At 40.9% G+C, this 25274-nt stretch overlaps 1 protein-coding gene across 1 annotated transcript in view; it reads left to right on the top strand.

Annotated features, from left to right (window-relative positions):
• LOC111158675 (fibrillin 1) overlaps positions 1-25274 on the top strand; it is a 229692-nt gene that overhangs the window by 151774 nt on the left and 52644 nt on the right. Inside the window, exons 24-37 of the mRNA XM_022520875.1 lie at positions 1778-2005; positions 3730-3855; positions 3946-4074; positions 4831-4956; positions 5069-5194; positions 6375-6497; positions 7394-7519; positions 9467-9592; positions 17849-17971; positions 18112-18234; positions 19376-19501; positions 21403-21525; positions 23265-23387; positions 23690-23854. Of these exons, the coding sequence (XP_022376583.1) occupies positions 1778-2005; positions 3730-3855; positions 3946-4074; positions 4831-4956; positions 5069-5194; positions 6375-6497; positions 7394-7519; positions 9467-9592; positions 17849-17971; positions 18112-18234; positions 19376-19501; positions 21403-21525; positions 23265-23387; positions 23690-23854 (1893 nt within the window). The remainder of the gene's footprint in view (positions 1-1777; positions 2006-3729; positions 3856-3945; positions 4075-4830; positions 4957-5068; positions 5195-6374; positions 6498-7393; positions 7520-9466; positions 9593-17848; positions 17972-18111; positions 18235-19375; positions 19502-21402; positions 21526-23264; positions 23388-23689; positions 23855-25274) is intronic.

The raw sequence follows: 25274 nt of genomic DNA, 5'->3' as shown, positions 1-25274 counted from the left end.
GCCCAAGTGGCCTTGATATGGAAGACACTGGACCCTGAGTTCTCAGAAAGCTGCCCTGTGGGCTCTTACCAGCAGCAGGTTGGAGATCCCATCTGGCAGACGTATTCTGACCCTACTTCTGTGGCTTCTGACTGCTGGGACTATGTCTCTTGGATCACTTGTTTCTGAGTCCATGGCTCTGAAAATGATGCTCAGGTACATTGTATATCTGGAACCATATTCCTCTGAAGATTATCCTTAGTGAAGGACCACTGCAGGTGGTTAAAGCAGTAGTAAGAGGTTAAGAGATTTGGATCATTTATGAATTAGAACTAACAAAACCTGAAATACAGAACTTAAAGGTGTATAATGTAAGCAATATAGAGTAGAGAAGCTGGAATCCAGAGGGCAGAGTCTTTTCGTAAAGATGGTTGTCAGTTAATCTCATTTTGAGTCCGCTTTCTTGGTTTAGGAGGAATCGACATTTAATGAGAACCTTCTTCTAGGTTCTTCAGTTGAAAGAAGCTTCAGTATTTAATTTAGAAATCATTTGAAAAAGTATCCATGCATCTCGTTAGAGGCAACCTGAATGTAAAGTTGCCCAGAAGGCTTTAGAGGCTTTCTAACATTAAAGGAAATTCAGGCATGTAGGTGAATGTTTAATGACCACATTGGGAAAGGAGAGAGAAAGGGAAGATAATGCCTTAGGTTTTAATTACACTTTATGGTTTCCAGACACTGAATCTTTTTTTTTTTAAGATTTTATTTATTTATTTTTTATTAAGATTTTATTTATTTATCTACAGAAAGAGAGAGAGAGCATGAGATGGGTGAGGGTCAGGGTGAGAAGCAGACTCCCCACTGAGCAGGGAGCCCAATGTGGGATTCGATCCCAGGACCCTGGGATCATGACCTGAGCCAAAGGCAGACACTTAACCGACTGAGCCACCCAGGTACCCAAGACACAGAATCTTATCTGAGCTTTATGGTACCCCCTTGGAGATGGGTGCGACATCATTTTATGGATTTAGAAACTCAGGGTCAGGGTTAGTATTTTGTCTAAAATAAGCAGCTTCTTGATTGCGGAACAAGACTAAGTTCCAGATCTCTTAACACCTGGTATATCACTTCTTCTGCTCTTCCTCACGATTCCACAAACTTGGGGTTGGAACTCGATTTATCCCACGTGTACCCGGAAGAATGTACACATAAGCACATGTAGAAGTGAAAGAAATACTTGAGAAGAGGAGCAAATGGCTTTTCTTCACTTGTTTTCCCTCTTCAGTCTCAAGTAGGACATTCTTCATTTTGGAATTTAACGTTGCACCTCTCCAAAAATGAAATGGCTGTGAGGAAGAAGTGCTGGAGCTAGCTTAGATGTTCTCCAGTGAGAAAAAGCGCGGTTTCCTTTTAGCGCGAGAGGAGGTCACGGCATGACAGAGTGCATATATTGGTGGTAAACATGTCCGTACAGGGAGAAAACATCTCCCCAAAGAGCTCTGCGGGATTTCTCCGAATACTGTTCTTTATGTAGAATTATCAGAAAATGCCTAAAATTGAAAGGAAAGTTTCCAGAAATAAGAGGGGCAAATAAGTAGGAGCTGCCAAAGAAAAGAAAGTCTTTTATTAGGGGGGAATACTCATCAGAAAGCCTGGACTCCTTTTGAGGAAAATTATTCCAGCCACTAAGTGCACAGCAAATTATGTACATTGTACCTTGCCTGACCCAACTGGTCGGCAGTTTGGGGCAGTGGAAATAGGGTAGCTCTCCTCAGCCTCCCTGTGTTCCATCTGGCAGATATCCGCCTTGAAACCTGCTTCCTGAGGTATGAGGACGAGGAATGCACTCTGCCCATTGCCGGCCGCCACCGCATGGACGCCTGTTGCTGCTCCGTTGGGGCGGCCTGGGGTACTGAGGAATGTGAGGAGTGTCCTGTGAGAAACACGCCTGAGTATGATGAGCTCTGTCCCAGAGGGCCCGGTTTCGCCACAAAAGAAATTACAAATGGAAAACCTTTCTTCAAAGGTACTGTGCTTTCAGTAGCTGACTGCTCTTCTTTTTAGACCAAGAGGAGAACGAACAGCTGACAGGAGAACTGCAATGAGTCCCATCAGCCTGGCCTTCCCTCAGTCGTCTCCACACACATTCTTCACTTTCTGAGTGACAGCAGGTGTTCACTCTGGAGCGGGTTGGCTTTTCCCACCGTTCGGGACTTCCTGAGGCCAGTTGCTTCTCCCATTAGCCACTTGTTTAGTGTTAAAGTAGATTTTGACACTACCCTCAGCCAAATATCAACAAAAAGGAAATCTTTTTGAGGAGTTTTTATTCTGTCTGCTAAAGCCATTAAGACTTGACCTCTTTTCTGCTGGTTTAATCCAGGTCACTGCAGTTTACCTGAGGATACCGTAGTAGAGGTGAATGGCATGACAAACACAGTGGCAGATCCTCTGTGTCCAAAAACACTGAAAGTCATTCTGATGGCAAGCACATTCCAGTGACTCCTGATAACTTCAAACCTTCTTTCAGTTTACTAAGCCATCATCTAAAATTCATGTAAAAAGTGTGAAGTTACAGATTTAATCTAATTCCAAAACTGTTTTAACTTTTTATACACAAGGATACAAAACTTGTTGACTTTAGCATATGGGAAAATCATGACTGGTTTCTGAGAATTCCAATTTTTCAGAGAAGCCCAGCTTGTGTTCCTGGTGTAGATTTTTGTCTTGGTTGCTCATTGTGTCTGGGCCTAGTTATTATACTCCATAACCAAATGAACTTATGAAAATGGGAAATGAGTATATAAATACTGCTTAATTATCCATATGTAGAAGTGTTTTTGGTTTTTTGTTTTATTTTGTTTTATATTGAGTGTTTGGTCCAAGATGCCCTGGGAATTAAAATTCTGTCTAGAGAGACAGTTTCTAGATGACCCTCTTAAATGTCTCTTAAGTAAATTCAAAGGAATTTGAATGATTTGCTTCCAAAAGCTGTGGCAATCCATTGCCACAGAAGGACTTGTTCTTGTGATTTAATCTGCTGGTTTTGTCTTTCACGACCTTTTGTAGAAATGAACTTGTATTTCTTGAGTGTTAGGTCCTGTTTTAGAAAAGCCCTGGAGGGAGATCACCCATGACATTATGCAGTCTCCTAGTGTACAAGAAACTCTTGTAATTATGTTAATGAAACCTTAATATCAATTGAGAAAATATTTTTAAATTGTACACATATTTGAGAAAATATTTTAAATAGTATCCATTTATTTACAAGGCATTTAAATTTTAAATGACGTCCTTTTTGAAGTTCTTAGATTTTAGGTGTATCCAAGAAAGCACCAAATAGCATAGCTGAACATCTCATCCCACTGTACTCTCAGTTGGTTGCTGTGGGGTAATCTATTCCAATCATCTATGTGCTTTCAGTATGGATGCTAGTGGTTTAGAGGGTCTGTTCACTCGTTCAGCAAATACTGAAATGTTTGGTACGTATCAGACAATGGGCTGCCTATAAGTCCAAATAAACGCACCTTTCCTTCCCTAATAATGCTTTCTAAAATACAGAAGCTTAAAAGACTAGAAATGTTTAGAAAGTCATAGTTCTCATGGATCCTTACACATTCTTTAAAATGCATATTTCCAAGATCTTAAATCAAGACCCTCCAGCCTCCTGGGTTTAAAATAGAGGCACTGAGAACTCCTTACAGGATGCTCATTTTCTTTTTGTGCTTTCTGCCCATTTTCTTCTTCCTGAAGATATCAACGAGTGCAAGATGATCCCCAGCCTTTGCACCCATGGCAAGTGCAGAAACACCATTGGCAGCTTTAAGTGCAGGTGTGACAGTGGCTTCGCTCTTGACTCTGAAGAAAGGAACTGCACAGGTCAGTGACCCTGTAGAGCTCTTCCCCTTTCCCACACTGCCCCAAGAAGGAAAGCTGTCCTGAGACTGATGCACTGCCGCTTGCATTCAGACATTGACGAATGCCGAATCTCTCCTGACCTCTGTGGCCGCGGCCAGTGTGTGAACACCCCAGGGGACTTCGAGTGCAAGTGTGACGAAGGCTACGAAAGCGGATTCATGATGATGAAGAACTGCATGGGTAAGCCTGTGACCGTCTGATCCACACAGGTAAAAAGGGATTCCCCGGGGCTTTGATGACTCAGAGCCTCCCTCCCAGGCTCCTCCTGCTCCCCCCCAGTGCATGGGTCTCCTCACCAGTGTGTCCAGAATCAGTCTGTGGCAGAGAGAGACTGACATGAGGAGAGCAGGAGGGCTTTCTTGCTGTGGGTTGGTGGTGGCCTAGCACACCGGTTTTGGGTCCCAGAGAAGTGAGTTTAACACTGGAAGAGACACCCCAGGGAAGAGAAACAATTCAAACAGTAGCTATATTTGAGGTCACATTATTATAGGGTTTCTGTCCGACATTTCTAGAAGAAGAGAGTGATTAAGCTGGCTTCAATTAAATCAGGTTCCCTAGAAAGAAGCCTGAGATGGAGATTTTTTTTAAGGAAGAAGCTGTAAAGAAGTGAGGGAACTAACAGGGCAGGGGAAGAGGCTTCTTAGCCTTAACCTGATCCCACAGAGGATTCTGGAATAGACATGGTGTTAGAGAGCTGTCCCACCTTTCAGCCAGGCCAGATAGTACTCTCCCTTGTCAGCCACGGGCAGGCCCCATTATTTGAGGGGGATGTAATTCTTACCTCGACGGCATTTCTGAGTGAGGTGAACAGCCGTTCTCCAAGAAGGGAGCCGTGAGCCCTGAGCTGCCAGGACTCCCAGCAACTAGGGGCTCTGAGGAGTGGCCCCGGGCAAGACACCATCACCATCTTCCACATGAGTCATCGCCATTTTGCAGATATCGATGAGTGTCAGAGAGATCCTCTCCTATGCCGGGGAGGCGTTTGCCTAAACACAGAGGGAAGTTACCGCTGCGAATGTCCTCCTGGTCATCAGCTGTCCCCCAACATCTCAGCATGTATAGGTAAGGAGGAAGACTTTCAGACCACTTATTGGTGGTCAGTCATTCAACCCATGTCTCTCCCACAGTCAGAAGCTTCTGACTGGATGTTGGCTATTTTTTATTTTCTAAACAGACATCAACGAGTGTGAACTGAGTGCGAACCTTTGTCCCAATGGCCGTTGTGTGAACCTCATAGGAAAGTATCAGTGTGCCTGCAACCCTGGCTATCATTCAACCCCCGACAGGCTGTTCTGTGTGGGTAAGTGCTCTCTTCTCTTTTATATTTTATTTTATTTAGTTTCTTTCTCAAAACACTCCAACAATGTTCTCTGAGTTCTGTTTTCATCACCAGTTGCTTTTCCTTCATCTTCCTTGTTTTCCTGTAAGTAAAATTCTTTTCATAGTGGCTCACGGTCTTTGGATATCACCTCTCTTGTCTGTTTAAAGAACGCTGTAAATGAGGGATCTGAAATGTTTCAGCTCTAACAAGTCTGATTGGAGCCCTGCTGCTTGGAAGAGTGAATGATAGCACGGGCTTTGTTTATGCACCTGCCTATGCAGGTGAATCAGCAAGTGAGTGCTAACCACCTGTAGTGAACGAAGAGTGGGTTCAGTGAGAAAGTGAGAAAGACAAAAAACAGTGTCTGCCCTAAGATGGCTTAGATGAGAATAATTATCATCAAGAAGACCATGTTCTGTTCCTACCTTACACTGAAATGGAGGCCAGGTCTGGCACTCCTTAAAGATGGGGTTTTGTGGGACAAGCATTTTCCTTTGTAGCTGGCCCTCTGTAGGTTTAGTCGTGCTGGGAAGAGTGGCACAGAAAGCCCTCTGGGTTTATTGTGCCCAAAGTCAAAGTGAAACTTTGTAAAAACTGCCAGTTTTTGCCTGGTTTGGGGTGTACATCATGTGGAACTGCCAAGTCTTACATGGTTTCCACCCAAAGCCATAAATCAGCCCAAAGTTTTCTGAAACATGGCCCAGGACAGCTCAGAATTCCAGCTCAGGTTCTTGAAAAGGACTGGAACCTCAGCCAATCAAACTGAGTGTCAAGTTTATAACTGAATATATGGCCCAGAGAATTTCATTCACGTGCCCATTATCATAACTGGGATGATTCCTTTAGCCCTAGCATTTCTCCTACCTGGCACGTGGCACCCCATGTATCGTTTGACTGACTATTCGTCTAACTCCCAGGTTGCAACATAAGCATTATGAAGGTAGGGATAGGGTCTGTCTCCTTCACAATTAGATTGTTATCTCCAGCACATAGTAGGTTTGTACTTTATATTTGTTGAAGGAATTGAATGATGCAATGACTTCCATTTGCCCTAGGATGTTTCAGTTAGGTTTTGTTTTACTTTGAACACTTTGAATCTGTGCCATAATCATAGACACAAAGAAAGGTGATTTTCTTTCTTTTTTTTTCTTTTTCTTAGACATCGACGAATGCAGCATAATGAACGGTGGTTGTGAGACCTTCTGCACAAACTCTGAAGGCAGCTATGAATGCAGCTGTCAGCCAGGATTTGCACTAATGCCCGACCAGAGGTCATGCACTGGTGAGTAGGTTTTAGCCCCCTATGAAATTCTCAGGAACAGCTTCACTCTTAGAGTGGCCCAGACTTCGTAGGCAGACAGTCCTGAGATCAAAATTTTGTTTTGTCACACATTTTAGCTGTGCATCCTTGATAAAGATCCTGAGCATCAGATTCTGCATCTATAAGGTGGAGTTCAGATTGCCTGTGTGGGAGAATGCACACAGCACTTTGCACACTTCTTGGTTCATGGAGTGTAAGATAGAGTTTTGAAGAATCTACTCTTTTGGCTCACTTCAAGGCTACTCAGGGTGTGTTCCTCTACCAGCAGCATCCACATCACCCATAACACCCAAGAATGTGTTAGAAATGCAAAATCTTGGGTCCCACCTGGACCTACTGAATCAGAAACTTCTGGGGATAGATCCCCCATAATCTATTTCCACAAGTCCTCCACGTGATTCGGATATGCGCTGAACTTGAGAACTGCTGCTCTAAGTCACACTTCCTGTTGTATCATCCTGGGCTAAAAGAGCCATGTCTCCAACTAAAGAAGAGAAAGGAGGCTGGTGATACAGGTTTTCATTTTGGTTTCGGTTAAGAAGGAAACTTGGGTTTAGGGATCAAAATTACTTTATCAGAGCTAGAAAAATCCCTCCAAAAAACCTTAGATATATATTTGACTATCAAAGTCAAATGTTGAAAATAATATAAATATTTTTATCAAAAGTGCATCTAAATAGATATGCTTATTTTAAGCAAGTTTCACCTTTACAATAAGCCAGAAGTAAGCCAGAAGATGATCGACCTTAGGCATTTATGTTTGACAATGAGAAAAATAAAGTAAAATTCATAATCACTGTTAAATGATTAAACGACTGGTATTAACAACATGCTATTGTTGGCTTTCTTCTCTGCAGACATTGATGAGTGTGAAGATAACCCCAATATCTGCGATGGCGGTCAGTGTACAAACATACCAGGGGAATACAGGTGCTTGTGTTATGACGGGTTCATGGCGTCTGAAGACATGAAGACTTGTGTAGGTAAGTGAAGATCACAGCATTTCCTATTTTGTCTGGTTATCCCTAAGCACTGTTAAATTACATAAACATTAGTTTGGGAAGTTGATAAATGGCTCCTATTGGAAAAGTAAGGATATTTAAGGGCATATTACTAATATTCCAAAGCCAGCCTTCCAAAGGGCAACTTTGTCGTGACTGTGATACAATATTCTTGTTAGATATGTTGTGCGGGCCGAGCTGACCATTGGTCATCCCCACAGGGACACTTGTTTCATTTCTGTACACTTAACCCTTCTTCTGTTATGACTAGAATTTGGGCTTTTTAAATATTTTACTAAAGGCAAGCAAAATTTATTTCTGACAAGAATGCAGTGGACTCTAGAATTGATTATATTGACATATTCTATTGCTATGTCTTCAAATTTATTGTACTTTTCTTCTGCAATATCTAATCCCATTCAGTATCTTTGTAATCTCAGATGTTGTCGTTTCATCTCTAAAAATTTGATTTGGGTCATTGTTTACATCTTCCCTGTCTCTATTTGATGGGTTCAATCATTCCTCTAGCTTTTTGAGCCTATGAAATAGAGTATTAATAACTGCTTTAACATCCTCGTCTACTAATTCCATCACCTCTGTCAGTTCTGGGTCATTTCAGTAAATTGACTTTCTTCCTCATTGTGGGTCATATTTTCCTGCCTCATTGAGTGCCTGATAATTTTTGATTGGATGCCAGACATGATAAATTTTGACTTGCTAGTTGCTAGATATTTTTGTATCCCTAGAAATATTCTTAGGCTTTATTCTGGAACCCAGATAAGTTATTTGGAAACAGATGGGTCCTTTCAAAGTCTTGTTTTTATGCTTTTAAGCAGTGGTTACTCTGCCCCATGGCAAAGAGACTTATTTTGCCCCATGACTGAGCCAAGACCCTTCTGAATTATGAGATTTTCCAGTCTGACCAGTAGGAACAGGCACAATTCTGGGCCTTCTGTGAGTTCTGATGATTGTTCCCTCTAATTCTTTCGAGTGGTACCTCCCCTAGCTTTGAGTAGTTTCCTTACATGAATGCATTGATCACTACTTATCTGAATACATGATGGGGACACTTTGCAGATCCCAGAGCTCTCTATGCAGCTTTCCTCTGTCCTTTATTCTGCCTTGTGAATTCTACCTTGCCCTTCCATGACTTCCAGCTTTATCCGCTCAACTCTGGGACACTACCCAGCTCCATCTGTTATCCCCTCCCTCAGGTCATGGCCTTAAAACTGTCCCTACACCATAATCTGGAACATTCATAGAACTCACCTCACTTGTTTTCTTTCCATCAGGGGTCACTGTTTTCTGTTGCCTCTGTGGTCCTTTTGCTGGTGTTTCACATGGGAAAATAAATTCCATCTCTATTACTCCATCTTGGCCAGAAATGGGAATCTAGAATTGAAAATATTTAAATTCTGTCACATTTATATCTTCAGAAAACCTTTACCGAATATTTATGAAGTGAATGTCATAAAAAGTAGATAATTTTTAATTTGGGAAAGAAGTGAAGTTTGTAACTATCTTCCCTAAGACTCCTAGTTCATCTATCATTTCTTTAAAATTGGAAACTAAAATGTTGGCAGTCACAGACTGAATTAAAATTTTTATCTTGCAACAGAATATGCTGCTTTAAAAAGTTTTCTAAACTGTCACATAACAGGCTCTAAAGGCAGCCTAGAGTCCCTCAGTTTATTTGCTTACTTGACCCCCTGCTCATGGCCCAGGTAAAGAGCCAGTTGGCCTGGTTAGCCTGCAGGAGAGAAGGCAAGTGTGAATTGAGCTCTGTAAATATGATACTTTTTTTTTTTTTTGAGTGAAAACAGTTCATCTTTTCTAATTTATTTGTCATCGTTGTTTTATCTCAGGCAGAAAGTTTTCAGTGGTATCAAACAAATAGTTATATGTATTAATAATATCTGTATTTTACAGATGTCAATGAATGTGACCTGAATCCAAATATCTGCCTAAGTGGAACCTGTGAAAATACCAAAGGCTCATTTATCTGCCACTGTGATATGGGCTATTCAGGCAAAAAAGGAAAAACTGGCTGCACAGGTATGTGTTTTCAATTTGAACAAAAAGCGCTTGGTAATTAAGAGACTACTACCAGAGTAAGACAAGTTTTAAAACTCCTAACATTTTACTTACTTTATAAAGCCATTAACTTCGCCTGTCCTTCGTTGAAGCTTGTCATACTTTGGATCTATGCGGAAGCTTTTCTCTTTACCTGTGAAAAAAGGCATATTGGATGAATTACCACCATAACTAACACCATAAATATCACATTTTTATGAGGTTAAAAATGACATTTTTATATCAAAGTAGTTAATGTGCTAATTACCAAACATTCTTATCCCTTTATTAAAGCAAGCCTCCCTTGTCAACATTTCATTTAAGGTTTTAAACTAAGGTTTTAAAGAAACATCCTACAGTTTGTATTTTTCATCAATTCCCATCAGCCTTCCAGTTTCTTAAATTAGTGTGCTTTTGATGTATTCAGTTGTTTTAGCCCAGATCATTCCTGGGGATTAGCAGATCTTATGAGATGATAATTAAACCATTTGTAATTTTGTTTGCCTACTACCAGTTGTCCATAAGAAAATCTTTTCACAATATTTGTAGGAGCTTATTTTATTAAACATCAAATAAAATCATTTTGTATGGAAGATATTGTTATTAAGCGTTTAGTTGGTGTTTTCAAATTTGAGGCCATGATCGTAAGTATGTGTAATAATATAATAAAATTTTACTAGAGTTACTTATAGTAATATAACAGATTATGGGATATAACTATTTAAAACATAATGGAGATCATGGTGAGCTTGAATTAGGTAATGGCATAATTTCTTTACAAATAGCAGACTTTAATTCCAAAAGCCAGTTTGGCAAGCCCTTGTGACTTGAAACGAACATTAAAATATTTGCAGATTGGCAATGTGGTAAAGGTCCTTTTCTTAATTATATCAACATTATTTTCAAGAAAGTTTGCAAGGATATTTATTATCATTCCAAACTGTCCAATAATGTTAAGTTTCAAATTTATAGATATACAAGATAATGCCAATAATATTACTATTGGTTCAAAAATGACAAGTTCTAGCCAAATTATAAAAAGCAGCATGAAGCTAGAATGCCTTCATGCTCACTATATTACTCTTCATATGAAGCATGGCTAGGGATCCATTCTAGTAAGTAGAACAGTGTTTAAAATCTCAACTACTGGTCTCTGGGGTACAAATGATGCTTAGCTCAGTATGTCTATGGTTCATGCTTTATTGTAAGCTTTCAAGATAAATATAGGACTTGAGGTAAGGGATGGTGGTCTGGCACTAATGTAGGGGAAGGTAAGGTAGTTCCATATTGCATTTTACCCAATAGAGGCTAATACCATTGTTTGGTTCAGTTGCACTCACTGAAATTCAGCCCAGAGAACCAAGAGGCTTACAGAGGGAGAAGTTAATCTAATGGGACAGTTTTCATTCCCTATAAGAAAAGGATCTCTAGAATTTCGTGCTCCAAATTCCAGTTAACAGAAGCATGTGGAGAGGCCAATTATTTTAGGTCTTTCACCATGAAGAAAGCTTAAGTTTTCCTACAATATCAATATCATTTTAGGTAAATGAGACATAATATATATAATGCCCTTGGCACAGTGCTCGGTATACAGTAGCTGGTCAATAAATGATAGCTATTATTGTCATTGTAAAATGAGACTTACAGACACAGTATATCTAGAAGCCACTTTGGTTGAAGATGCAACTTCTAGTTCGGCAAAATTCTATACTACGAGTTACTGATACATGCTTGAAATCAGTTTAAACTCTGAGTATGAAAAGGCTTGTTTTTCATAATTGAGTTTGCACTGTGGTATTGAGAGCTGTGTACTCCACATTAGAGAAGATGACACTGGTTTTGCACTAAAACAGCAGTCTTTTGGTAAACTGCATGAACAGAAACTTAGATTGGAGGTCCAAGAAATCCTCTCTTCTTTCAACCCCTACTTTTAAATTGTAGCCTAAAATGACTTTTCAGTTTCATCGGAGCCAGCCAGCACTGTCGGGAGAAGACTGGAGTTTCATAGCCCCTTTGATATCATAGCAGCACAGGCTGTGATAATTTCTTGTGTGAAGTCGCAGAACTCTGGATTTTATTGCTAGTTCTTCCACTGGTTCATGAGTTTGAACAACTCACCAGGGTGCCTTGTAGTTAAACAAGTGTTCCTCTTGGGTAAGCACCCCTGCGGTGAGGTATGGAGAGAGGGGGTGCATCCGTGAGGGAAGAAAAAGAGGTCCTCTGTAAATACTGTTATTCAACCAAAAGTATCACGTTGGATTGGAAATGACTTACACAAATAGGAATTGGCAGAAAGTTTGGTATACTTAAAAACAAGTTTTTAAAAACCTGAGCCAAAATGTATTTTTAATCCCATGTAACTAGGGCTCTTTTAGCCTGCTTTTAGTTTAAAATTGGTGTCACTCCCAACTTAGAATACCATCAGGTTACCCTAGCGATAGTCATGTTAAAGACAAGTGTTTGTAATGTCCCAGGCAACTAATGTAAATAGAGATATGCATCTTGCCTAATGGGATAAAGCAAGCCACACCACAAGTAACAGTGAAGAACAAACCTGGAATGTTTTTGGTGATATATGTAAATATAGTTTTGTACATATATAATATGTATACAGACATATGATGTGTGTATTTATAATATGTATGTATATATACATATATGTGTACATATATTTGAGTACCCTGTAAATGAATTACAAAAATATGTATGCTATTTCATAGGGAAGAACTTTTTTTCATGAGAACTCAAAAAATGTCCTCTGGGTTCCATTACAGCTTTGTCTAAATATTTTAGCTCCCTTGTCATTACTGATTGTTTCCATTTTAACAAATAAACATGTTTTTTTTCTCCCAATCACTTTAGCAGTGCTCAGAATCCACCCACTGACTGACATTCCCATCCCACACAGATGTTAAGGGTTTCTGTTTTCTCCTTAAGCTTTATTCAAATCATGGGTATTGCTGAGAAGAACGTTCAATTTAATGGAGGGAGAATGTACATTTGCTTAAAATCTAGAACACGGCTCTTCTGTCCTTAGCTTAATGGGGCTGGATTACAGTTTTTCTGTGGCCCACATGCAAGGCTTCTGCTGCTCATTCTACGTCATCGTAATTAAACAATGATTGGAGGAAGGAGAGCCAGGTTGCTGCTAGGTGCCATCCTTGGTGGGTCCTGGCTTTCACAAATGAGTTTGTAAGAACCTACCCACCCCCCACCATGTGCTCACTCAGTCAGTTAGTATGCAAGCATCCCATTAAAATCAGAACTGTTTTCGGTTAAAATAGCCATATATCTGGGTAATTCCATTTCTCAAACTCTCTGCCTTTTTTCACATGAGAAATGTTACTCATAGGTCTTAGTCCATGATGGAGAATCATATACTTCAAAACCATCAGATCTCAGGGAGAATTTGTGCCCGTTTCCTTCCAGCTTCTTATCACTGTTAATTGTCCTCTACTGGCTGTCAGCCTGTGAAAACTCCGTGGGTGTTCAGTTAAATAGTTTTGGCTCAAATTTGGATCCATATTGAGAAACGCAAGCCTTCATGTTTGGCCTCTCCATTTATTCTACTGTCCTCTTCCCCAGTGCCCAATCAAGGAGGTCTCACAGTGTGTCAGCTCTGTTGCGACTGAAGCCCAGTGACAGGAGGGCAGGTGTGTGGGGGTGATGCTGCTTCTCCTTGTATGACTGTCAGAGGAGGCCAGAGAGGCTCAGAGAACAAGCCCTTACTTGAGTGTCAGGGGGACACACCCAGAACCTGAGCCTGGGGTCGGCTTAGACCACACCCTTGCCTGTCAAGACAGCCACGCGAGTAGGATCTTTGAGTCTTTGTGAGGGAACTTTGGTGGGGTTAAGGAGGTTGCTGTGTCAGCCCTAAATTTGAATTTCCTTGCTTTTCTTGGCTTGGGCTTATTCTTAATCTTAAAAAAAGAATTTTCTGTCTGGAGCAAACTTGTAGGGGAAAGAGAACATTTGTACCGGAAGAGATGTTCTTGGCAAACATGTGCTATGTTTCCTTCACACTGTTGAGGAGTAAACGTTTGAATACAGCATTTTGTTTGCTTGTTTTCCTTATGGCTCAGTTTCCCCTTCTGTTTGCTTTTATAATGAAGTACAGTCTTAGGCCCAAAGCTGACATGGAAATAAATTAATAAATAATAGTCGGCAATAGTATGCATGCACATATACATACACGCAAGGAGCTTTCCTCAAGGATGCCTTTACACCTTATGACCAACTCTTTCTAATTCACTTGTTATATACCGAGAGTAAGTCATTGAGATAATGACTTAAACAAATATTCATAAAATGGAGAGTTGGATATTGGCTCCTGAGTATCATCTCCTAGTATCCTAAAGCCTACAATACATGGCTTCTCACAGATAGAATTTCTTTTCACCTTGAAAACATTGCAGTAAAACTACATGTATTTTCTTGAGTTAGAAATTTATATGAGCATATTACTGATTTAAAAAGGGAGGGAGGGAGACTCCTTTTAAAAGAAATGTCCGTTTTCTTAATTGCAAGATTAAATATGGAAGGTATCAAGGGCCTTAGAAAGTTGGAAAGAAAAAGATTACAGAATTACTAGGTGGACAGGCTATGAACATCTCTGAAAATTGTACTTAGTAGAAAAGATTAGAGAAAATTTCTGTAAGTCTGTTAATGCTCACAAGGTTTTGAAAACTCCAGAAACTGAGATTTAGAATAAAGTCCTCATGTGATTGAAGAAATCAGCATGATTCAGCTGCTGTGGCCCAAGGGAAAGAGAGCCAAGCAGCGGACAGGGAAAAGAGTTCTAACGGACTCAGAAATGAGTTCTGCCACTTATTGGTCTTGGGTCCCTTGAAAGTCCCCATGTTCTTGGGGACCACGGTATCCTCCTCTGAGTAACTGACAATTAAGAAAGTCAAATTCTGAGTTATTTCCACTTAGAAAATTCCTTGACTTTTATAACATTAAGAAGCTTCAATACTTAGGCAATGGAAGCTCATCGTTTCTACCCAACTCAGAGATCAGGACAAATAAAGGAGGGAAATGAAGACAGGACTCTGCAAAAGTGGTCCTTAACTCTGAGGGGAGTGGTTACCTGAGGAAGAAAGAAGTGTTGATGGTCCCGCTTGGGAGCCCGTGAGGTCAGGCTTACTTTCTTGAATTCCCGTGCATACTTACCACTGTTATCCCTGGGCTGGCCTTCCTTCTTATTTCCTTGGAATGTGCCGTGCTCAATTATTCAGTTGGTTAAAGCTTCCACTCACAAGTCTAAAGCCGCCTGGTATGTGCCTCCCTTGACCTGTTTTAATAACTCAGGAGATGCACGTGGCTGCCAAGGCTACATTAAAATTCACCCATACAATACGTCGTAATTCCAAGAACTTTCTTCCAAGCATGTTTTCATTTTACGATCTTTAGTGATGTTACGAAGTATTTTTGTAGGAAAAATATTATTATTTTATTTTGTGTTTGCTCTAGAAGTTATGAAGAAGCCAAAGATGCCAGGACCATTTCAGGGCTTCAGATGGAACATTTGGCAAACAGCGTGTTTCCAAACACTTTCAAACCATTTAATTGGGCTTCTTAAGTAAACAAAAGGGTAAACACAAGTTGCTTGCCCAGTTTTTTTTTTCGTGCCACTTTTCAAATGATCACTGAAAATTCTTGCAACATTTCACATGCCAAAACTATCCTTCTTGACCTAAGTTTTGTGCTAGACGTTGGTTTCCATATAGAGTCATAGTATCCAGGCTTACGAGTTCTTAGTTAATGAAAAAGTTGTTATAAAGTGAAGTACCTGTCTTTCATTATGGATTCATTTTGGGGAATAAGGATTCTGGACCAATTTTAATTCCGGTCATTAACAGAGTGTCTTAAAATTCAACTCAATTCCGATGACAATATCTACTCAGAGATAGTGAAAAATTTCACTGGTCAAGGACTCACTTACACAAGACTGTCCTTATTTCAGATGCCAGTCACAAGTCCAGGTTGTTATCTGGGCTTTTGAGTGACTGGCTGTTAATCCTATCAATTAGAGGTTCCCACCAACCCTCTATCCCATCACAGAGCCCAGGAAACCAGTTTCCTTATTACATTACCAGTTTATTATAAAAGGATACAACTTGGGAACAGTACAGGGGAGGGAAGGGATGCACAGGGCAAGGCATGGGACAGGGGTGTGGAGCTTCGAGGCCCTCTCTGAGCAGGCCATTCTATGTGAATCTCTATATGTTCACCAATCCAGAAGCTCTATGAACCCATCTTTTTGTGTTTTATGGAAGCTTCATTACACAGGCGTGATTGATCAAATCATTGGTTATTGGCTATTAATTCAACCCCTGTCCTCTCTCTGATGGAGGTTGGTGGGGTGAAACTGAAAGTTCTAGCCCTTGAATCACATGGTTGATTCTCCGGGTAACGAACCCCATCCTGAGGTGAAGTCCAAAATTTACCTCATCAATATTATAAAAGGACATCTTTATGCTCTTATCACTTAGGTAATTCCAAGGGTTTTAGGAGCTTTGTATCAGAATCAGGGGGAAAAAAGTTTATTTCTTTTTTTTTAAGATTTTATTTATTCATTTGACAGAGAAAGAGAGAGGGGTCACAATGAGGCAGAGAGGCAGACAGAGAGAGGGGCGGGGGAAGCAGGCTCCGCGATGAGCAGAGAGCCTGATGCGGGGCTCAATCCCAGGACCCTGAGATCATGACCTGAGCTGAAGGCGGAGGCTTAACCCACTGAGCCACCCAGGTGCCCCCAAATGTTTATTTCTTATTATAAGTCACAATATCACAGAAAACAAAACATTTCACTTTATATTTTATAGTACTTTTTATAGTATAGAATCTGTCTTGGCCAAATTTGGAAATGGAATTTTGGAGAATAGAGAACTTTCAAAAATTTGAAGTCTTTTAGTAGTATTAAAAATGAAATTGAACTGATGGGGCGCCTGGGTGGCTCAGTGGGTTAAGCCGCTGCCTTTGGCTCAGGTCATGATCTCAGAGTCCTGGGATCGAGCCCCGCATCGGGCTCTCTGCTCGGCAGGGAGCCTGCTTCCTCCTCTCTCTCTGCCTGCCTCTCTCCCTACTTGTGATCTCTCTGTCAAATAAATAAATAAAAAAAAAATGAAATTGAACTGAGTAAAATTTGAAGATCTTATTGGCTTTATTCCATGACTTATGCACCCAGCAGCTTCCCATCTGGTGAATACAAAGGAGCTCCAAGGAGCTGTACAAAGTGGAAGGTTTTTCTGGTAGAAGGGGCCAGAGAAACAAGGAAAGGAGAGATTGTTTCAGGCAAGGTCACCTTCCTATGGGGACAGAAGAGGTCTATCAGGTAGATTACCTCTCAGTGCTAACCAGGTAACTCCAGATTGACTAGCTAAAAGTCTCATTCCAATTAAGTTAGGTATTAAGCAGTTAAGTTAGATATTAAGCCGTGGTTTGCTGATACAGGGCTTAGCACAAGTGACTCCATTTTAGGCCTGTTTTCTCTTTTTGACAGTAATGCGACCTTAATCTGGCTCCTTTTACAGAAAAATATCCATTGGATTGATTTGAGTTTTACATGAAATATACAAGGCGTCTTGGGTCTCCAACATGCTAGAACACTAAGAAGCTAGAGGAAAGATGGTTCACTCACTGCCTGAAGGAAAATTCCCTGCAAATGTTTGAATTAGCAATGCCTAAAGTAAAACTTCTTTAAAAACATAGCATAATTAAATAATATATGTCCATTGAAGAATAAAATATATTTAATACATGACGTATGAGTGAAAAAGTTTTCTAGTATGCCAACAATATTGTATTCCTTTGTATGAGATATGATAACAATGTGCACCATTACTCTGTAGTTGACTTAATAAAAATACTGGGAATAGAAAAGTGTGACCATGTGTTTTAATGCCATGGAACGTTAGGCAAATCACTTTTTAAGTTCTTCAACTAGAAAGAGGTCCATTTTGTTTTGCAGGGACTAGATACTTACATTAAAGTAATGGGAGATAATTAGAATTAATAGTAGCAAGTAGCATCGTATTGTCCTTTCTTTATAAATTAAAATTTGAAGCTGTTCAATATATGTAGAGTCATATATGTAGTCACCAAACCAATCTATATTATACTATGGAAAGTGTGAAAGTGAGTCAACTTTTGAAGTTGCTAGTTGCTATTGCTAAGTTACTTAAAAGACCAAAAAGGCATCTGTGCTAAACTTTTTTAAACCACGGGTGATTTTTCCAGACATCAACGAATGTGAGATTGGAGCACACAACTGCGACAGACATGCTGTATGTACTAACACGGCAGGAAGCTTCAAGTGTAGCTGCAGCCCAGGATGGATTGGAGATGGCATTAAGTGCACCGGTGAGTTGAAAAATAGATGCTTCTCATGAGCTGTGTAGATTATAAACCTGAAAATACTAATTCTGTACAGAAAAAATGTCTATGCTACTGACTCTAAATGTGATGCTTTTTGTTCATATGATGTGACTTTTTTCCATAAGATCTGGATGAATGCTCCAATGGAACACACATGTGCAGCCAACATGCAGATTGCAAGAACACCATGGGCTCCTATCGCTGCCTCTGTAAAGAAGGATACACGGGTGACGGCTTCACTTGTACAGGTAGGCTCGTGCTAGGAACAACTGCGTAAATGGCAACCAGAAAAGCCAGGTGTTCCTCCGTCTTTCAGACTGTCGATTCTTCTGGTCCATTATAGTCAACTTTGAACAGAGATGATTGGTTATTTGAAACTACCTCCCCGTGGAATGGAAATTTGGAACCAGGTCAATTAGAGAGACCTCAGAAGTTAAATGTAGTTAGTTATATAGTTGGTATGGGTATCACTGTATGCAATGATGTCCTTACTTAAAAAAAAAAAAAAATCACACTTCCATTTATAATCCTTAGCCTTTATATTTTTGTGCCTATCTTCCACTGTTGACTTGTTTTCTGTACCAAACCCAAGGGTGAGCTTGCTGTAGAAAGCTATGTGAGGAACAGGAATTCAGACGTTCTAGGACATAAGATATTGAGGTCTGTTTCATGTGACTTGAAAGCATTTATGTATCCTGAAAACTTCCCTCACAAGACTCCATTTAAACATAAAGGAGACTTAGGCTCAGTCAGTTAATATACCTGGAACTTTTTCAACTCGCTGAAAATTTTTATCGTATTTGAAATTGTTTTTGTCCAACCCAGTGAATTTTTGTTGTCATAAACCTCCCATTACTCCTTAGAAAATATTCAGAGTTTTATGTATTGGGCATATATGGTTCATATATTTGATATTTAGTGCCTGTGGTTATTAGCAAAGCTCAGGAGAGATCTAGCAGACAGGAATGTTTGGCCTCCTCCATAGTTGGTGTTCTAGGTCTTTTGCTGCCCATCCGAGCCAAGTCTGAAACCTGAGAAATGGACACAAGTCACGGCACATAATTTCCTGTCATGGATGTGTCCTTCTGTGCACGACCCTGCTCACGAAAGCCTTAATTTGAATGATGCATTGGACTTATTCTTCATTTTACATCATTAGGGATAATTCAGCCTTCAGGATTCTGAATCTGAGCCCCATATTCATGGATTAGTCAATACTAACATTCAAAGAAGAGGAAAAAATGGGTTTAAAGGTGTCAAATAGAAACTATGATGAGACCTCACTACACTCAGGAAGTTGACAATGATTTAAAAAAAAAAATGAAAGACGTGGGGCACCGGAAAGCTCCTAACTGGGGAAGAGTAACTTGTGTGTCTTTCTGACTGTAGATCTTGATGAGTGCTCGGAGAACCTGAATCTGTGTGGCAATGGCCAGTGCCTGAATGCCCCGGGAGGATACCGCTGTGAATGTGACATGGGCTTTGTGCCCAGTGCAGACGGGAAAGCTTGTGAAGGTAACTGAAGGGGAAGTTGCCGGGGCCCTTGCAGGGCCTGAGAAGCTTAGGTTATTTGAGCATTCCTGATAAATATATATTATATATTACATGTTAATTTATTATTATATATTGATATATATTATATATAATATTTATTTACTTATTTACTTGTTTATTTATTTACTTATTTACTTACTTACTTACTTACTTAGTTATCTACTGACGTATGTTTTGGCTTCAGATCTGAGGTGGTCCGTTCAGTCTGTGGAGGTCTTGGTCTCTAGCTGGACCATTTCTCTTCATGCAGAGAAAAATCTTAGCTTTCTGGCCACAAAGCTGCATACCCAACCTTGGCCAGATGGTCTGCACGAGTACACCCGTTGGTCATAGGAAAAAGAGAGAGAGAGGCTAACTGAGTGTGGTCAGATCAGTGCAACCTCCTAGGGGAAGGAGCTCCAAGTACCAGACCCCAAATCATGTCCTGTTAAAGGATTCTCTTTAAATATGTTTTTAATCTCTGCTATGGTTTGGTTTCTAGAAATAAAAGCTTTAAAATAATAACAGAGCAGATAATCTTCTCCATATGTAGAATAATGTACTGGGCATGTCTCACATGGTCTCTAAGTATCTAATATATGTGAACATGGAAGAGTCCTTTGCAAATCCATTCAGTAGGGGGCCCCTAGGGATAATGTTGTATGTCATGCTGTCTCTTAGCTCAAGACTCTGTCTTCCAGAGGTGTTAGTCAGACAAGAAGAACCCTAGGAGCCTGTTGGCTCAGGATGGCTCCCACTAGGAAGCACACGGTTCTTCTCTTTCCCCACACTTGTCAAGTCTAAGTACATTATTCCTCACGGAGAAGAATTAGCGCGTCTACAGTGAACTAAAAAGATTTCAGTAGAAATAAACAAATGATAACCATTGACAGTAGAAGTTTAAACAAGACCCTGATTAATATCTTAACTAATAACTGTTGCTTGTTAATAGGACATTAACTTTCACTAGGACATGCATACTCATTCTCTCATAGAGTTCTCTGTAAATACTTTTCTTTGTTACGGAACCATTAGGTGTTCTTTAAACAGTTTATAGTAACTCTGCAGAGTTTGATATATAAAATTCCTCTGAGGCAAGAAACCAGATTATGCTCTTGACCATGTGCCTAATGCCTTGTTTACTCTTGTTACTCTGAACATCCAACCAAAACAGGGTCTCTGCCACCTCTGGTAACATAAATAGTCACAGTCAAAGTTTTGCTTCTCCCTGTGCTATAAGGGAAGGTTATGTTTGTTTGTTTGTTCTTAATATAAATCATTGCCGGCACAGCGATTATGGCTATTTAAAGCCAGTCTCGAGGCTGTGCTTGCGGCTACGTGTCCATTACCCAAGCAGGAGGTTAGCGTGAGGGGAGGACCAGGGCCTGAAAGAGGCTTCTGCAGTTTTTAGATCTCCATCCACAACAGTAAGCACCCAAAGTAGCTCTAGGGATCCAGAGGATTATAAAACTGATTATAAAAGCTACCACAGAGCCTTTGCGGTTTGTAGAAATTAAACCCACGATAAGAACAGTGACTGTATAGATAGATAAGAACAACCAAAGAACAGGGTCTAAAGTAGCCTTTTAGACTCTTACTTCACAAAAGGGACATGAGCCCGTGTGGAACAGCAGAAACTGTACATCTGTGATGCTTAGCTTACTGCTTGGCATGTACTGGGGGCTGAAAAAGAGTAAGTTCTCACCTAAGAGGCTTCACTTCCATGGTAGCTGATTTAGTTACAGGAGAAGCACCTAGATTGAAGTCAGATAGCCTTCATTTTCTTAATAGCATCGGGTGATGACATTAGGCAGTTCCTTTAGCCAAAAATAAATAAATAAATAAATAAATTTCCTTTCTCCCCCTTTGCATCCATCCCCAAGATATTGATGAGTGCTCCCTTCCGAACATCTGTGTTTTTGGAACTTGCCATAACCTTCCCGGCCTGTTCCGTTGTGAGTGCGAGATCGGCTACGAACTGGACAGAAGTGGTGGGAATTGCACAGGTAAGACATCTGTTCACGTCAGAATCTGCTCCCAACTGTCCTGGAGACCTGGCTGTTGGGGCCTCCCTGGGACCTCGCAGGATTGCTCAGTCACAAAAGGAAAGCGGGGAGAAGGCAATAGGAATCCCAGAATAAATTCCTGGGAAATGGTTACACATAAGGACACAAAGGGAAGAGCAGCAGGCAGCAGAAGAAGCAAGATCTGTAGTCTCAGTTGAGCTCATGGCCGCAGAAGAAGGTTCCAGGAGTGCACTGGCTGTAAGGCTTCCCAGCTATTCCTTTTCTCCTTAGGCACATTTGCGTAGAGTTTCCTTTTGAAAGGCATGCACTGTGCTGGGATTTTGAACTTTCTCCTTGCACTTCTCCACTGTAACTCCCACCCCTTGCCACCCTGGCCTGTCTCTGGTCACCAGGGAATGTGATACAGAGAACTCGTCTACCAGTTTCTAGCATAGAGATTGTTTTCTTGTGGAGCAAGGAATTCTCAGGGAGCATAAGGAAAAAAATGAGAAAAGCTATAGGCCCTCAGTAGACCATCACTTGGTTCACTTAGGCACTGAGTTAAGACTTTGCAAGAAATTTGCAATTCTCTTTCTGGACAGGCCCAGGATTTCAGGGGGGAAAATGTGTTGTTGTTGTTTTTCCAGCTACCTAAATAAGCTCTCATTCAGTGGCTCTCTAGACTATGATGACCACCACCACTATCACGACCCCCTCCCTGAAATAAATTTGGACCAGGGTACTCCTCCCCAGGCATTCTTCTGCTTTTTTCTGAAAACTGTTATGGCACCAAGCTGGACGTCCAACATACCTGAGGAAGTTGCCTCTCCACAGCCCATACTCCTTCCTCGGGACCACCAGATTACCATCAGCTTCATTCTGCCTGCCCTCCTTTCCCATTAGTCTGCCCTGTCCCTCCAAGTTCACAGGCAGTCTGAACAAATGAATTGTCTGCCGTGGAACCTGCAGGAGGGTTACCAGGTCCAAGGTGGGGTGAGAGGGAAGCCCAAGGAGAAGGTATCACCCTCATTCCCCATCCTCCTCTCTCTGAGTCAGCTTGTCTGTTCTTAAGTGTTTCATGAGTGTTCCAAACAGACAAAAGGATTACACAGAGTGCAGTGTGCCAAAACCCATGTCCTAAATATGGAATTCTGCGCATATTTTTGGAATAGAAACTGAAAGGGAAATAGTCCACACAGCACCAGTGATGGGAGAGTGACTCTTAGCAGGCTTGAAGGAACATGCTAAGCCTTGTGCACGCATTTACGCTCATACTCAGCGGCACCAAGGCGAGCATGCCCAGTTGGGGAAGCAGCAGAAGTTACCCGCTCCTAAGGGTTCCCTGGGACATCTTGCTCTAATTTGATGAAATAACAAGCCACACATATTAAATATATTTTCTTAAAACCTGTGTCTGAATTTTTGGTTGACCGAGGTCACAGTAGTGTTTTGCTTTCAGTTACCTTGACTGGAATATTTTTCCTAGTTCCAAAGTTCTATTTTCTCCTGATGACAAATTTGAATGCTAAATGTGTTCCAGGGGAAAAAGACCAAAGACGATGACATATTTCCTTCCTGAGGGGTTTTATTTCAGAAGTGGAAGACTGTATTTCTAGGTGTAATTATAACTAGTAACTCTTAAAATTCTTGTGGGGAGCCCCAGACCCAGTGCTACCATTTTATGGTGATGTCTGCCCCCACATTGGCTGATAATTGTGCCCCTCGCTGTTTGGTTTTAGACGTTAATGAGTGTCTGGACCCAACCACATGCATCAGCGGGAACTGTGTCAACACCCCAGGCAGCTATACCTGTGACTGTCCCCCCGACTTTGAGCTGAACCCGACTCGAGTCGGCTGTGTTGGTAAGCTCTTAAAACTTCTTAGAGAAGGATACTTTTATTTTTAAAGCAGGCTTGAACATTCCACACTCAATTTTTTTCTTAAAAAGTAATAATGTAAAAATTTCAACATTTCCTAAATCTGGTTTATACTCTCAGTTATTTTTTTCTATAGGTCAGAGTCCCAGTATATGTGTTTGGGCACTTTTTAGTTTCCTAGTAAAACTAAATTCTGGTTTTTAAACAGTTTCTGAGATGGATTTGAATTTTCAGTCCTCACCTAGACGGAATCTTCTGACACTCTTTTGTCCGTATATGGTAAATAGATACCCGCTCTGGGAATTGCTATCTGGATATTCGGCCTCGAGGAGACAACGGAGATACAGCCTGTAGCAATGAAATTGGAGTTGGTGTCTCCAAGGCTTCCTGCTGCTGTTCTTTGGGGAAAGCCTGGGGTACTCCGTGTGAGCTGTGCCCTCCTGTGAACACGTGTAAGTGTACATCCTCCAGCTTTTTGTTTGTTTCTTTCTTTTTTTCCCCTTTTTTAAAAAATTTCTTTTTAGTGTTCCAGAATTCATTGTTTATGCACCACACCCAGTGCTCCATGCAATACGTGCCCTCCGTAATACCCACCACCAGGCTCACCCAACCTTCACTCCCCTCCCCTCCAAAACCCTCAGTTTGTTTCTCAGAGTCCACAGTCTCTCGTGGTTTGTCTCTCCTCTGATTTCCCCCAACTCCTTTCTCCTCTCCATCTCCCCATGTCCCCCATGTTTCCTTATGCTCCACAAATTATTATTAGTCCTGCTCAGGCCAGCTGTCCATTCTAGATCCACAGGATAGAAGCCACAGAGAGAGCGAGCTGCTACCAGTCTCTACTGTTTGGTCAGGGAAGGAAGATCAAAACTCTCAGCCCTGTTGAGGGACCCCACTCCCGATCTGGGTATCAGAAGTGTCCCCAGTTGGCTTGTACTAAAAGGTCAGGTGGGGTGGGCCCACACTTCACTTCTTTCTGAGTGAAAAGCCACATAGCATTATTTTAAAGATTTTCCAGGCTAGGTTACTTAGAGAATATTGCTTAGCTTCCAAGGAACACATTGACTGATCTCTCCTGTCGTCAAGAGATGATTAGTTAGTTTTCAAAAGCTCTAGGACAGACCAGAGTGTCCCTGGGTGAAAGAGAAGCAATTAGTCAAATAAATATGAAAGGGAAGACTATTTCTACTCTTGTGATAGGACTTGAAGGAAAGCTTCAGAATGTGATTTTATGGACATAAATAAGTCTTCTAAAAATATAAAAGGCTTCTCGTTTTTCGAAGTGGGCTTTGTTTTAGGAGTTAGACTCAGATATAGCTTCTTAGGCAAAGGTCAGTGGTGCTGCTAATAGTATATATTGGGATAGGTATGGATTCTTTCCTTGCTGAACGGTCACTTACTCACTTGTTCTAAAATTATCTGTTGAGTGCCTTGAGTGTGTACTTTGGGTGTGCAAAGATGAATTAGACTGGATTCTGTCCTCCAGAAGTGTACAGTCTAGCAAGATATGATCCAGACAGAAAAGCTATAATTCAGTGTACGTCTCAAGAAGGGAAGAAAGCACAGGCACAGTGCCGTGAGCAGGAAAAGGAGCACTCCTGGTACCAGTTAGGACTCTCTCACTTGCCACCCATGTCACTGTGGGTCAGTTACAGTTAGCAAGATTGAGTTTCCTCATTCCTGTCATGCCTTATAGGATTAAAAGAAGTCATTCATGTCAAGCACTCAGCACAGGGATGAATACTTTCTTAGCAGATACCTCCTTCTCTCCTCTCTTAAGAAAGGCAAGCCAGTTCTCAATGGCAGAGGTAGTGATGACTTGGGTGTTTTTAAACTGTCCTTGAAGGGAGGGTGTGACCTGAAAGAGAAGACTTA

Source organism: Enhydra lutris, unplaced genomic scaffold, assembly GCF_002288905.1.
Source record: "Enhydra lutris kenyoni isolate GAN:26980312 unplaced genomic scaffold, ASM228890v2 scaffoldscaffold4, whole genome shotgun sequence".
NCBI lineage: Eukaryota > Metazoa > Chordata > Mammalia > Carnivora > Mustelidae > Enhydra > Enhydra lutris.
This window is presented reverse-complemented; position numbering and strand designations above follow the sequence as displayed.